The sequence below is a fragment of the Excalfactoria chinensis genome, chromosome 2, assembly GCF_039878825.1.
Source record: "Excalfactoria chinensis isolate bCotChi1 chromosome 2, bCotChi1.hap2, whole genome shotgun sequence".
NCBI classification, from domain to species: domain Eukaryota; kingdom Metazoa; phylum Chordata; class Aves; order Galliformes; family Phasianidae; genus Excalfactoria; species Excalfactoria chinensis.
In genome coordinates, this window is record NC_092826.1 from 81,502,077 (window position 1) to 81,514,773 (window position 12,697).

The following is a 12,697-nucleotide window of genomic DNA, read 5'->3' on the forward strand; positions in this document are numbered from 1 at the left end:
GGGCTGGGTATCTAGTCCCAGTGCTAACATTGAGAACCTTCAGTTAGGCATGACTGGAAGTACTGTTGTGCCAGAGTGAAATAATTGGCAAACCACATCATATAGAAAAGGAACTACTCATCATTTTGAAAACCCCAAACCTGAAGCCTGTACAATCCAAACTTCTCTTGATGTAAGAAAAGTTCATTTCATTTGTTGGCTTTGTTTTTCTGTGACATTTCTGTGCTGTGGTAGGGAATTGAATACACAACACACAGTAAAATTCTCTACCACAAGAAAGGCTTGCTGTGTGGTATTTCTTAATGTAGGTGAAACCAAGAAATATTGTGAGGCTTTTGGAAAAGCATAGTGTCACATTTTTAGCCTTAGATGAACTCTAAAACTTCAAAACACTGTTGTTTAATTCAAATGGAGCTTCTTTCTCATTCAACTTTTATTCCAAAACCAAAAAAAGATCAGAAAATGTGGAATCTCAATCTTGGATATTGAACTAAGGTCTTTCTTTTTGTACTCTCTTCCACACTCATACTTTGTTACAATTCAGCTATTGCTTGGTGCCAACCTTAACTTTTCCATCCTTCTCAGAGACCAGCCGGGTAGTCATGAGAAGCACAGGGATTGCTATGTGGCTTTGCAACCAACAAAATACCCAGATTTCTGTGGTGCTGTACAGGTCTTTCATTTCTTGGTGACTGGGAGTGAGCACAAGCACAGCTTCTTTAACTCTCTTCAACGAGATCAGAATGAAGTTGGCATTTGCAGTAGCTTTACATCGTGCCTTACAGTGCACACAGTAATTGAAGAGAAGCTCACTCAATAAGCTCAATAATTTCTCCCAAAGTTGAGATTTGGCATGGAACAGAAATAAGGAATGGCACCAAAAGGCAATTTTTCAACTTGATATCGAAAGGAGCTTTAGCTCTTGCACTCTCTATTTGAAATGCTCTTTTGTAGTTGCAGCCATAAATTTATTTACATTTCCAAGATGTCAGTATGGGATTCCCTTATCAGAAGAGGAGACTGGATGGAAGACAACCTAACCAAGATATTGGTAACCATGGCTAGATAAAGAAATTGGTTATTAAGAAAAAATAAAAACAAATCCAAAGCACGGAATACAAATTGGTGAAAGGCAGAGGAGGATACTGAGGCATCTTTAATAGCAGGACTAGGGGAAATGGATCCAAGTTGAAGGAGGGAAGACTTAGGTTGGATGTTAGGGGGAAGTTTTTTACCAGGAGAGTGGTTAGGCCCTGGAACAGGCTGCCCAGGGAGGTTGTGGATGCCCGGTCCTTGGAGGTGTTCAAGGCCAAGCTGGATGGGGCCCTGGGCAACCTGATCTAGTAAAGGTGTATGTTTGGTGGCCCTGCTAGGCAGGGGGGTTGGAAATACATGATCCTTGAGGTCCCTTCCAACCCAGGTCATTCTATGATTCTATGATTCTATGATCTTAAAACACATTATAGAATAGTTTTTTTAGGAAACATGATCAATGTCATTCAAGGTGTAGTTCTACATATTCTACAGCTTCTTTAAAGAAACATTTGTCTCTTAATGTCTGGATTACACCAGATGTTCATTTTACTACAACGTTTTTGCAAATGTTGACCCATAATTTTGTACTAACCTCTGCTTAGTTGAAAAACTAGTAATCAAGCTGGTGAGCTCTCTGGCCTTCTGCACATCTTAAAAAATGGTTTTGTATGCTGCTAATCTTTGAAATTCCAGGTCAGCAATTTCAATGACTTGCCACTTATCTCGCTAAACAAGAACAAGACCTCACCATTTATTTAAACTCACTTAATGTAACATTCCTATTTTAAATGAAGTAAAATTTAATGCAGTTAAATTACAGTCTATTTGCTGCCATAAACATTTTCTATATGAAGATTTTAAGTGCATGGTAATAAACAATATAATTAACTTTGAATTAATTAGGAATCATGAAGCCTGTCTTCCAGCTTTGTTCCTTTTGCCCAAATGTACTTAGCCTGCTCCTGTTACCTGATTTTATTGCTTTATTTTTAGCAGTACTACTAATAATACACTTGTTGTATGCACCCATGGCTTCTACAGATACAATAGTAATAATTTGCATTGCTAATGTAATAGAGAAAAGCAAAATTCAGATGCCATTTCCTAGAGTTATGAAAGACCCACTATATCTTAGAAGTTCTTTAATTTGTCAGAAAGAATCACAAAAAAACCCAAAAGGTTGAAATGGCTTACTAGCCAGAGTAAGATAAAAAAGGGATTTCTGAAAAATTTCCACAAACAAAAACTGAAGGGAAGAATACTTACAACAATTTACTGCACCCCTTTTTCTGGGAAAAAAAGAAAAAGCTGTACAAAAATAAAATCATTTCGTTGCTAGCGCTGAAAAATGTAGAATTTGGAAGCTTTTAAAACAAACAAATAAATAAATAAATACAAATTCAATACCAGGAAACTTAGACATAAACACTTTCCAGCAGACACTTTCAGTTGAAATATGTCTGCATTTTCTCACAGTGCAGAAAACACTTCACCAACAAATTTCTGTCTGTTTCTAATGTCTAGTGGAATTCAAATGAAGGAATTGCAACAAATGCTACTTCATTTTTTCATAAAGTAAATAAAATATCCCTCCTTTGCAGATGTACTACATACTCTCAAGTTATCCATGAAAAGCCAGTTATGCTGAGGTATGTTGTTTTATGAAGACACAAGAAGTTACCTATTGTCTTGATTTGTTAGCTTACCAGTTGTTCATCAGTGCTGCCAGGAAGCTGTCTACCTGTGGCAGAAACATTTCCCCTGCTTGCTTTGGCATTCTGATGAGTTCACAGTTCTGTCCCCTTTTTTGTACTCTACTGAACAATTCTGCTAAATGGCAAATGGCTGATTCTATGATGTCAACTCTACCACCCAACTCTTCCCTGTGAGTGGGTTTCTTCAGACACAGAAGACATCCCTCAAGATTTGTACTGGTTCACCTTACACGAGAAGGATGCGGTGCTTGTAAGAGCAAAAAAACAGGTTTTCTGAGTCCAGCAACATTGTAATGTTTGAATATTTTGGGGATCAGCATCTGGGGATGCTGTATACCCCCACACCAAGTGGGATTACTGTCTTGTTTATAATACTGTTTTCTCTTATAAACAAAAGCCAATCTATCAATATCTAGGGAACGCACTTAATGTTATGAATTGAAGAGATGTTTTCCTTAGAGATATTTGAAATTGTTTTAATGCTATCATTAGTGGATAATGTGTTGCTGAAGAGCCCTAGCCAGGTCCAAGGTTCCCACTGTGCTAGGCTGTGGACAGATAAGGAAGAGTTTCAGACAGTTTCAGAAGCTCACAGTATAAATTTACCCTGCACACTCCCCAGTATCCAAAATGTTTATTTTTGTAATCAAGCAAAGAACTTCAAAGACCTTATGTACTGTAACAGATTTTGTCATCTTCCCTTAGCTTTTGTATTTGGCTATGAATCATTTTAAAAATGCAGCATACTAAGACAACATTTTTCCCCCAGTAACATTCTCCCCCCACCCCTTTATTGGAAAACATTATGGGAAAATTGATCCAGAAGGAAAGGAACCTTTGATGATCTTGCACCTGTTCCCCAGACAATGAAGATGTTGGTAATATTCTCATAAAAACCTGCCTTACAAATGTTTTAATTTAAATTAATTTTCCTGAGTAATAAACGACAGCAGCTAAAACTTATGAAGCTATTCAAAACTATTAAGTCGATGATTAAGAAGGCATTAACATCTCAAAAACTAATTAACTAGACTACCAGTTTGTTGGAGTTGTGTACAGCTTCCAGGAAAGCAGGAGCTTTGAAATACTTTGCAGAAATACAGATTGCCATTTATCTTTTTCTGCCTGCTGCAGTGGAGTTTGTGCAAAGGAGACCAAGGGATGGTTTTGTCAAATGGAAGGAGCATGCTGAGCTTTGCTATTCTCACACCTGCCTGGAACCTCTCTCTTTGTACAGATTTTTACTGGTGCTTGCTTGATAATCGCTGAAGTGAATGCACTGCAACATTCAGTACTTTGTTAGGTAATATATTATACAATCTTTCTCATTTGCTTCTCGTGTCCCATACCTGTCCCTACAGTTAATGGTATGTGCCAGACAGGTGGCAGGAAAAACTGGTCAAATTTCATGAACATAAGTCTACTAATATTGCTAACAGACGAAAGGAAAGATTATTCAGATTAAGTCATCTCATGCACCAGATTTAAGCCTCAGTCACATCAAGTCAAATATCCTGCATCATCCAAAGAACATGAGAGACTGGGTGCTGCTGTGGACTCAGAGTTTGCACTTCATACCGCACGTTACTTTCTAAATTTTTCTGTTTCTTGCAAAAATCCTCCTAGGAAGTCTAATGAAAACATTTTCCATGGTACCCACATGTAAAGGACACCCACTTCAGAGCTTAAACTGTGAAAACAGACACCACTGTTAGAAACCAGTGGAACGGAGACTGGTAGACACTGTGAAAACTCATGATACCAATAACATTTCCTTTGAGAAATGGCTCCATCTTTCACTCACTGTGCCTACAGGAATTAACCCCACTTTGCCTGCCTGCAATTTTAGGCTCATCATATGTGACGCTGAAGCATCTTTTCTGATGTCACCTTATTTTATCTTACAGGAGAAAGAGCCTGAGCCTAAGCTCCTAAGGGAATAACAAGATAAAAAAACATACCTTAGAAAGTAAATGTACAACATTGTTGATGAGATGATGAACAGGACCATGTAAAGCATCACAGTGATTAGTACACCAGGAACCCCTGATTCCTCTGATCTTAGAAACACCCAGTAGAGCTTTGCAGCATCAGCAATGGGTTTCTCTACACTATATGCAAGTCGCTGCCGTGGGAGAAAAAAAGATGAACATAAGAAAATGCCAAACTTGATTAGGCTATGTACGTACAGACACAGAAGAACGTGGATTTTTATATAAGAGTTTAACTGTAATTTGTGGGACACGCATCTTGAAACTTAGCATACTATTTGTGTATAAGGAGTTAATATTCATGGAATAAAAATACTAATTTAATTGGGGATAATGCAGTTTGTGTGGGTTTTGGTGTGTTGTTTTTTTTTTCTTTTTTTACAGTGATTCACAAAGAATCCTAAAGGTTTTGCAGCACTCTATGCTTAAATCTACTCCCAGTTATACACAGGAAAAGGTTTTCCAAAAATCTATTATCCCCCCTCTTTCCTTCCTCTTCCCTCTCCCCCCTCCGTCCTCCCCCCTCACGCACATCTAATTTGTGAGTACTAACTACTGTATTGACATATTATTGCCCTCTGCTGGATCGATTTAGAAGAATTCAACTACATATCAGAGATCTTCTACTGCTCAGAGCTAAAATAAATTCTTCCATTCACATATTTTTTCTTTTTGAAAAGTGACACGGTGACAGCCGTATTCATTCTAAATAATGTTAGCACATTTTGCAAGGACACGTGAAACTGCACCACCAAAAATTTCAGTATTTATCTTTCAGAGAGGGAGTTGATGACCTTCAGGATTAAGGAACCAGCATATTCCAGAGCAACCTGCCTGGACAAATCCTTAGAGTCAACACTTTCTCCCTGTTGTTGGCCACCTTTGTGGTGACATGCATAGTAAAAGAGCAACATTTACAAGTCCTGTGATGAACTATACGTGCAATGAGATTCCTGACTGTACTTTTGTTCTCTCTCCACCCTTTGCAACGCTGCCAGGTTTCTGTAATGGAAATTACAGGTCCCAGAAGACCAGTAATAGCATATAAAAAGTAGTCACTAATTTAGATCTGTCAGTATTCTTTTTTTTTTCCTTTCTTTTTTTTTTTTTTTTTTTTAAAGTCTCTCTTAGTTCTCCTTTATCTCCCTGTTCTGTCCTCTCTTCTTGGGGGGAGGAAGGGGAGGGAAGCTGGCTGCCTCCATCCTCTTATGAAATAGACTGTCTACCAAGGAAAACCCTCTGCTGAGCAGTCACGTTCTGATATGCCTCCAGAGATGCAAAGTCTGAGTGGCAAATAAATTTCTTTCTTATCCAAGCTGTTCCTTCTGACAAGGGAAAAAAAAAAGTGTGCAGAAGTGCATCTCCTTATCCATATTTTTCTAATAATGAAATTGTGACGATTTTTTTTTTTGTGGTCTTCAAAGGTAAGATCCAAGAAAGGTGACTTTGTTTTAAGTTGTTTAAGTAGCATTCACTGATAGTGTTCATCAACATCTGTCACACCACAACGTGATGGTCGTGTGAGCACTTCACAGTCTGCAATGTTTTTTAGGATGATACACATCTGTGTGAGTGTGAAGAGGTGTTATTCTGAATTTTACAAGCTGTGCAAGTGACTGATACTAGGGAAAAAAGCTGGCAGAACTGGACCTTGAACTGAATTCATCACAATCATGGAAAAGTTCCTTATGCCTGTAACAATTTGCCTGCAAAGCAAACCTGGAATCACACATTTGACACGATATCTTGAATTATGAGCTGAAATCCCCAAACATTCAATTCCTATCTAGTCTCCCCTTAAAAATAAAAAAAGTAGTAAATGGATAAACTTTTGTCCCCAGGGCTCACCGTCATCTTTCATAAGTATTAAATCAATTTAGAATAGTGAAATACATTCTAGCACTAAAATTACTCATATTACCGCAGCACAACTTTTTAAAAAAAAAACTTGCTCTAAAATAGATTGGCAAGAAAATCTGAAATAGCTGCTGAAAGAATGCCAAGAGTAAAAAAAAAACCATACAAATTCATGACCAAAAACACATGTAAGAGACATAGTTTCATTTTGGAAGGGATACACATGGTATATTGTGTAATATTCGAACAAATGAGTTTCTACCAACGATAATCTCTGCTGGTAAAATTGCCAGATTTTCAGTATTAAGTACAGAGAGAGTTGTGCCTTTTTAAACCCCATAAGAAAAAAAACCAGTTGCTTTATTCATATCTCACATTTCCCTCTGACCAAGAAAAGAAGCTGTATTTGAAATTGGTAATGAAGCCAGCCTGACTAGAACCAAGCACAATTCAACAGAAGTCAAAGGCAATGATTTTCTCAATGCAAGTATGGTAATGACAAGGTAGACCTAACTCAGCATTTCCTTCAGATTTTATGGCTACATCAATACTGGGCAGAGGGGAAGGAAATCTCTTTAAACACCGAGATATTTCTAGCCTACATATTAGTGAAAGAAGAAACGTATTTCTCCTTAGAAAAAAAAAATATTCATGATAATAATCACAACCAAAACACAAATTTATGCACGATTTGCACCATTAAATTAAAAACAAACAAACATTAAAACAAAAAACAAAAACGGGCTGTCCAAGTGAAAGCTACAGTGTGTGTTGCCACATACTTAAAATTAGGCAGTTACCTCACAAGCAAGCTCCAATTAAACCCCTTGAGCAGCTGAATTTTAATTTTGAAATGCACAGCAATGAGAAACAGCACGTAAACAACAGAGAATCACATTTTAAAAGCACTTTTTAAGAGCAGAGCACTGATTAGTGGACAAGGAATCATGAGACATGCTAATACTGGATCAGTGACAAGGATGGTGGATTACTGCTTGATTTGGAGCAGAAACAGACATCACTGAATGCAAGCAGAGGAACAGAAATGCTGCAAAAACTTACAAAGGCTTGCAGCTTCCTGTGCCCACTGATAGGACCCATTGTGAGACTTGGATCTGAAAGTCATGTTCCAGGTGACTGGACACTGTCTCCTGTGTGGCAGAGGTCTCCTTGTCAACAATACATAGATGGGCTATGCAGCCCATATGCAGGCACACATGAAGCTGGGATCTTTGATTTCAAGACTTTGTACAATGAGGGTATTTTCATAAGATGACTGTCTTTGTATCTTTGTGTCTTCATGCCTGCTCTCACGAAGACCCACCTGGAGTTCTGTATCCAAACCTGGTGCCCTCAGCACATGAAATACATGGAGCTGTTGGGAGAGTCTTGAGGAGAGTCATAAAGATGGTCAGAGTGCTGCAGCACCTCTCCTACAAAGACAGGCTGAGGGAGCTGGGGTTGCACACTATGGAGAAGTGAAGGCTCTGAGGAGACCTCATTGCAGCCTTGAAGGGAGCTTATAAATAGGAGGGGTACTGACGCTTTACACAGTTTGATAGTAATAGGGAATGAACAGAGGAAACGTTTTTAGACTAAAAGAAAGGAAATTTAGGTTAGAATTTTGTGGTGAAGCACTGGCATAGCTGTCCAGAGAAGCTGTGGGTGCCCCATGCCTGGAGGTGTTCAAGGCCAGGTTTGAAGGATCCCTGCCCATGGCAGGGGAATTGGAACTAGATGAACTTTAAGGTCCCTTCCAACTTCAGCCATTCTATGACTGTGACCTTGCAGGTCTAGATATACCAGAGAAGAGTATTAACTACCTCCCTTGTTGGAGAAGTGCATAAAAACACGTCCTTTTGGTTTTGCTAGTTTTTTTCAGTTCTTTTCAATGCTCAGAAAAAAACAAATCTGAAATGCTAATAATCAGGACCCCTCATTAACCTATCTATCTCCATTAATATCCAAAATTGAAATAATCCTTTTCAAAGCAGATGTAATCATTCCAGTGGTGGATTCACTTTCTTTTCTCCATATATGGCTCGCGCAGTGATCTTAGTTCTATGCAGAAACGTGGTGACTCCATTAGATGGGAATTTTGTTAATAAAAAGGTAATGTATAACATTATTATTTAATTTCTTTTTAACTTTCATGTTCCATTGCCACGGGTGGAATTTCATATCTTCCGCTGATTCACTGAATAAAACAAACTTCTACGTCAAGGACTCATGTCCAAGTTATTTTAAGTGACTTACCCCCAGGAATGAATCCACTATAAACACTGCCAACGGGTCCAGCACTGTCCAGAGTCCCAGAGCTATGATAAACTTTGACAAGAAGGAAGGGAATGAGTCAAATCGCTGCTGACAGACCCATCTGATCAGGACCATAAGCAGCAACCCAGCATTCAAGGTTAGGGGTCCCACCACGACCATGACCAACTCTTCACTGGTCTGCAGCAAGGAATTCTGGTAGCACAGTTCAACAGTGTGAGGGAAAAACTTGAATCTGTAAACAAGTATAGGGAGAAAGTTTGTTTGTGCTCCTGGACAAACCATTAAAAAAGTAGAATAACACATACAGCACATGACATTGTGAAGTTGTGTCCTTATCTTGGCCATAAACTATCAACCAAAAGAGTATGAAGCTACACAAAACCACAAAGCCTCCTCTTGTCTCTTCATCCTTCTGTCCCCTCTGACTTTTCATTACAGCAGATGCACAACCAGGTCCTTGGGACTGGCCACGTTGTGTTACAGGAGGATGCTAGTTCCCATCAACAGCAATATGAGCACAGGCTCTAAGAACTGACCCCTTTCTATATACTGCAGCATATTTGGGCACTGCATAAAGTGGAAAATGTGTCACTGAAGACACAACCTGTAACATCCTTCAAGTGACCAAAACATCCCAGTTGCCACCATGGAAGAGGGATTTACAAAGCTTGCCTGACAAATAAGCATGTTGGTGCTCTAGGAGGCAGGAAGTGCATCTGATATTATGAGCTACAGATACTGAAATTTAAGATTGAATTGGCTTTGAATTCATTCCTAGCTACAGGTAAACTGTTTTGACTTGCACTTTGGTTCTGAACTGAGTGCTACCATCATATTATGTGGGACTAAAAGGTGTTCAACACAGTCTCTTGTTCTGAGGGTACATAGCTCCAGATCTGCTTGCTGATCCTGGTCATTTTACTTCAGGACTTATTAATATTATTAATTAATAATAATTGATATTATTCATTATTATTAAATAAATATTAACTATATTATTAATTAATATTATTAATTAATGTTAACTACCTGGGACATCTGTGGTTAGTGGCTTCAAATACGACCATCTCTTTGTCATACCTTGCTTTCTTCTGTTCCATTTCCTTTGCTTTCATAGATTTGATGCTTGGCCTCCCAGAAGTTTTAGTGCCAGATGGCCAAGACTGCCTGGTCTCTGCAAGGCCAGAAGTGAGACATGGCTGGCCATGCATCAAAATCTAGCAGGCAGCTCTAACTATACAAATCACTATCCAGATTCTGCTCAGACACTCTGTTCAGATTGTAACTGATAATCCCAACATCACCCAATTTAGCACAAGGCAGAGACAGGGCATAGAGCTGCAAGTTGCTGGCTCCTACCAAATACGTTGTTTTTTTTTAAACTACAAATGATTTTTTTTTCCTATATATTTTTTGATACTTTAAACTGAAAACAGTATGTATTTGTTTGCCTTGGAAAAATCTTTCCTACTCTAACTGTAGCAGTTCTTTTTTGCCTTATACGCCTATTCTCTTCCCCACAGCAACGTATGGGGAACTAGGTATCCATCACCTTGTGGAGTTATTCTTCATCTTTTTATTTTTCACGTCAAGTAATGACATGTAATGGTTTTCCTGAAGCTCTCTAGTGAGCTCTCATTCCTGATCCAAAGTTAATGTATCATATAGTTAAAATATGCCAACCCATTGTAGTCCTCACAGGAAAACTGATATATCAAATCTAAATTCTTCTGAAGTATTTTACTCATAGATCACGTTGGTAACATCAAATATGATTTAAATGCTTCTTCAGTTTTGTGCACTTCTTAAGCATTTTGAAATACTTCATCCACAATGATAAATGACTCTTGTGGAAGAAGATACATCATCTGCTGGATATATCAGAGGAGTAAGAGGTAAGGATGGCACAAGATGCATAAATGGATACATCCTGTTCTGAATTTAAAACATACGCTACTAAGACATTCACCTTTCAGTTACAGTCATTTGTACATATGTGGAACCTGGATGTGGTCCTTGCTCTCCTAATCTCTGCTCGCATGAAAGGCCCTTAGCAAAGGTCTCAGTCACCAATTCTCTTCATAACATTCTTTGAATTAGGCAATTACTAGAAATATTCCAAGAGAGAAAGAAGACAGCAGAACTCACTTTGTAACAGGAACTGAGATGCTCTGAAGGAAGAGCCACTGGCTGCAGTAATGCAGGTAAAGTCTCAAGAACCAAAGTAACAAGATCAGCAGTACAAGCAGCCAGAAGTCCCAGGAACGCCAGTGTGCTGCTCCCAGTTCTGAGAAGGTCGCGTATACCCCAAAATGGAAATGCTCAGCAATCCTTCTGAATAGTTTCACCTTGACAGCAGAGCAGTGGCTGCAAACATATGAAAATAAAATGAAGAGTCCTTTGGAAAAACATACAAACAGTATCAGTCCCTGAAAGACAGTAAAGCAATGTTACAGAGACAAATGTGTTCTGATCATAACATTTGATTGACCAACACAGCAGACACACACACACAAAAAGAAATGTGATTCCACTGCAGTCTAGATGATAGGTGGCTTCCTCCCAGGAACCATGCTACTTTGATAAAGAACACAACAAATCACAAGTTTTTAAACATCTTTTGCTTTCATTTTGATTTTAATTTTCATGCAAATGGCTCTCCAAGGAACATTTTTTCACTTATTTTCTTTCTGAGAGAGGGGTGATAGAACTACCATATTTGTACTGACAACATACTCATTTTATTTAAAAAATTTAAACAGCTTTCTGGCATTCGCCTAAGAGAACTTCACACAGTTCAGTATACAATGTAGACTAAATCTCCCCTTTAAACTAGTCTCAAGTGAAATAGGAAATGAAAAGGAACCTGCACTGTACAGTATTCTACTGACTGTGGTATCTGCCCTTTCAGCTCATTGCAATACTGCTTCCAAAGGGGAAAAAAAAATAGAAATGAGATGCACAGATGCAGTCTTGGCATTATATTTCCAAGAAACTCGAGTCCCTCAGCTGATTCAAAGCTGAAAAGACAGTAGCTTCTGTGACCTTTTGAAACTAACTGCTATGCTTATTTCCACCGATTTAAATGACTAAGCAGCTGAGATTCACTACTCTAGGAATAAATATGATGTCATTGTGTTCAAGCCATTATTTATGTTCATTAAGTTTTCCAAAAGTTCATAAATATAAAGATCTTTTTGTAGATGCTAACATGCTAGCTTTTTTAATTGTAGCATATGACTGAAGAAGTGGCAGCAATATTTGCATTGTACTTTATACTCAAGTATTTTCCTGTCTACATCTGCATGTTCCTTAGATAACTCTGTATGTTTCTTTCCCTAGCAGTCAAGAATCCCACATCTCTCAGAACTCCCATTGCTATTACAAATAGCAATAAATATTCTATACTTGGGCTAGGTTTGACCAAGCAAAACAAATAAAAGAAATAAAATCTTGTCAGACATAGTCCTGGATTTTGGACTGGCCTTGGATCACATCACTGCTGACACTTAGTGTTTAGTAGAATGGAGGATAAGACACGGCTTCAGTTCAACATCTCTGCTCACAAGAAAGCTCAAGATTTAGTTGCTTATCTATTCAAAGAATAAAAGGAGCAGCTGGGAGGGACACATCACAAAAAGGAGTGTATCTGTCTTTAAGATTGCCCCAAGTACAAATCACCAAAATTTCCCACAGAACCAACTGTAGGGCTGAAATTGGTGATGCTTTCAGTGGCTAAAAACTGATCTGTCAGAAGTTTTTAAGAACTTTTTGAGACACTGCAGTCCACTTTACTTACATCCTGATTAGTCACAAAGTACC

At 38.4% G+C, this 12,697-nt stretch overlaps 1 protein-coding gene across 1 annotated transcript in view; it reads right to left on the bottom strand.

Annotated features, from left to right (window-relative positions):
- The window catches only part of LOC140247897 (uncharacterized), a 118,058-nt gene that overhangs the window by 41,775 nt on the left and 63,586 nt on the right, over positions 1 to 12,697 (bottom strand). The window contains exons 8-10 of the mRNA XM_072328100.1: positions 11,024 to 11,242; positions 8,855 to 9,107; positions 4,712 to 4,875 (exon numbers count right to left, since the gene is read on the bottom strand). Coding sequence (XP_072184201.1) covers positions 4,712 to 4,875; positions 8,855 to 9,107; positions 11,024 to 11,242 — 636 coding nt within the window. The remainder of the gene's footprint in view (positions 1 to 4,711; positions 4,876 to 8,854; positions 9,108 to 11,023; positions 11,243 to 12,697) is intronic.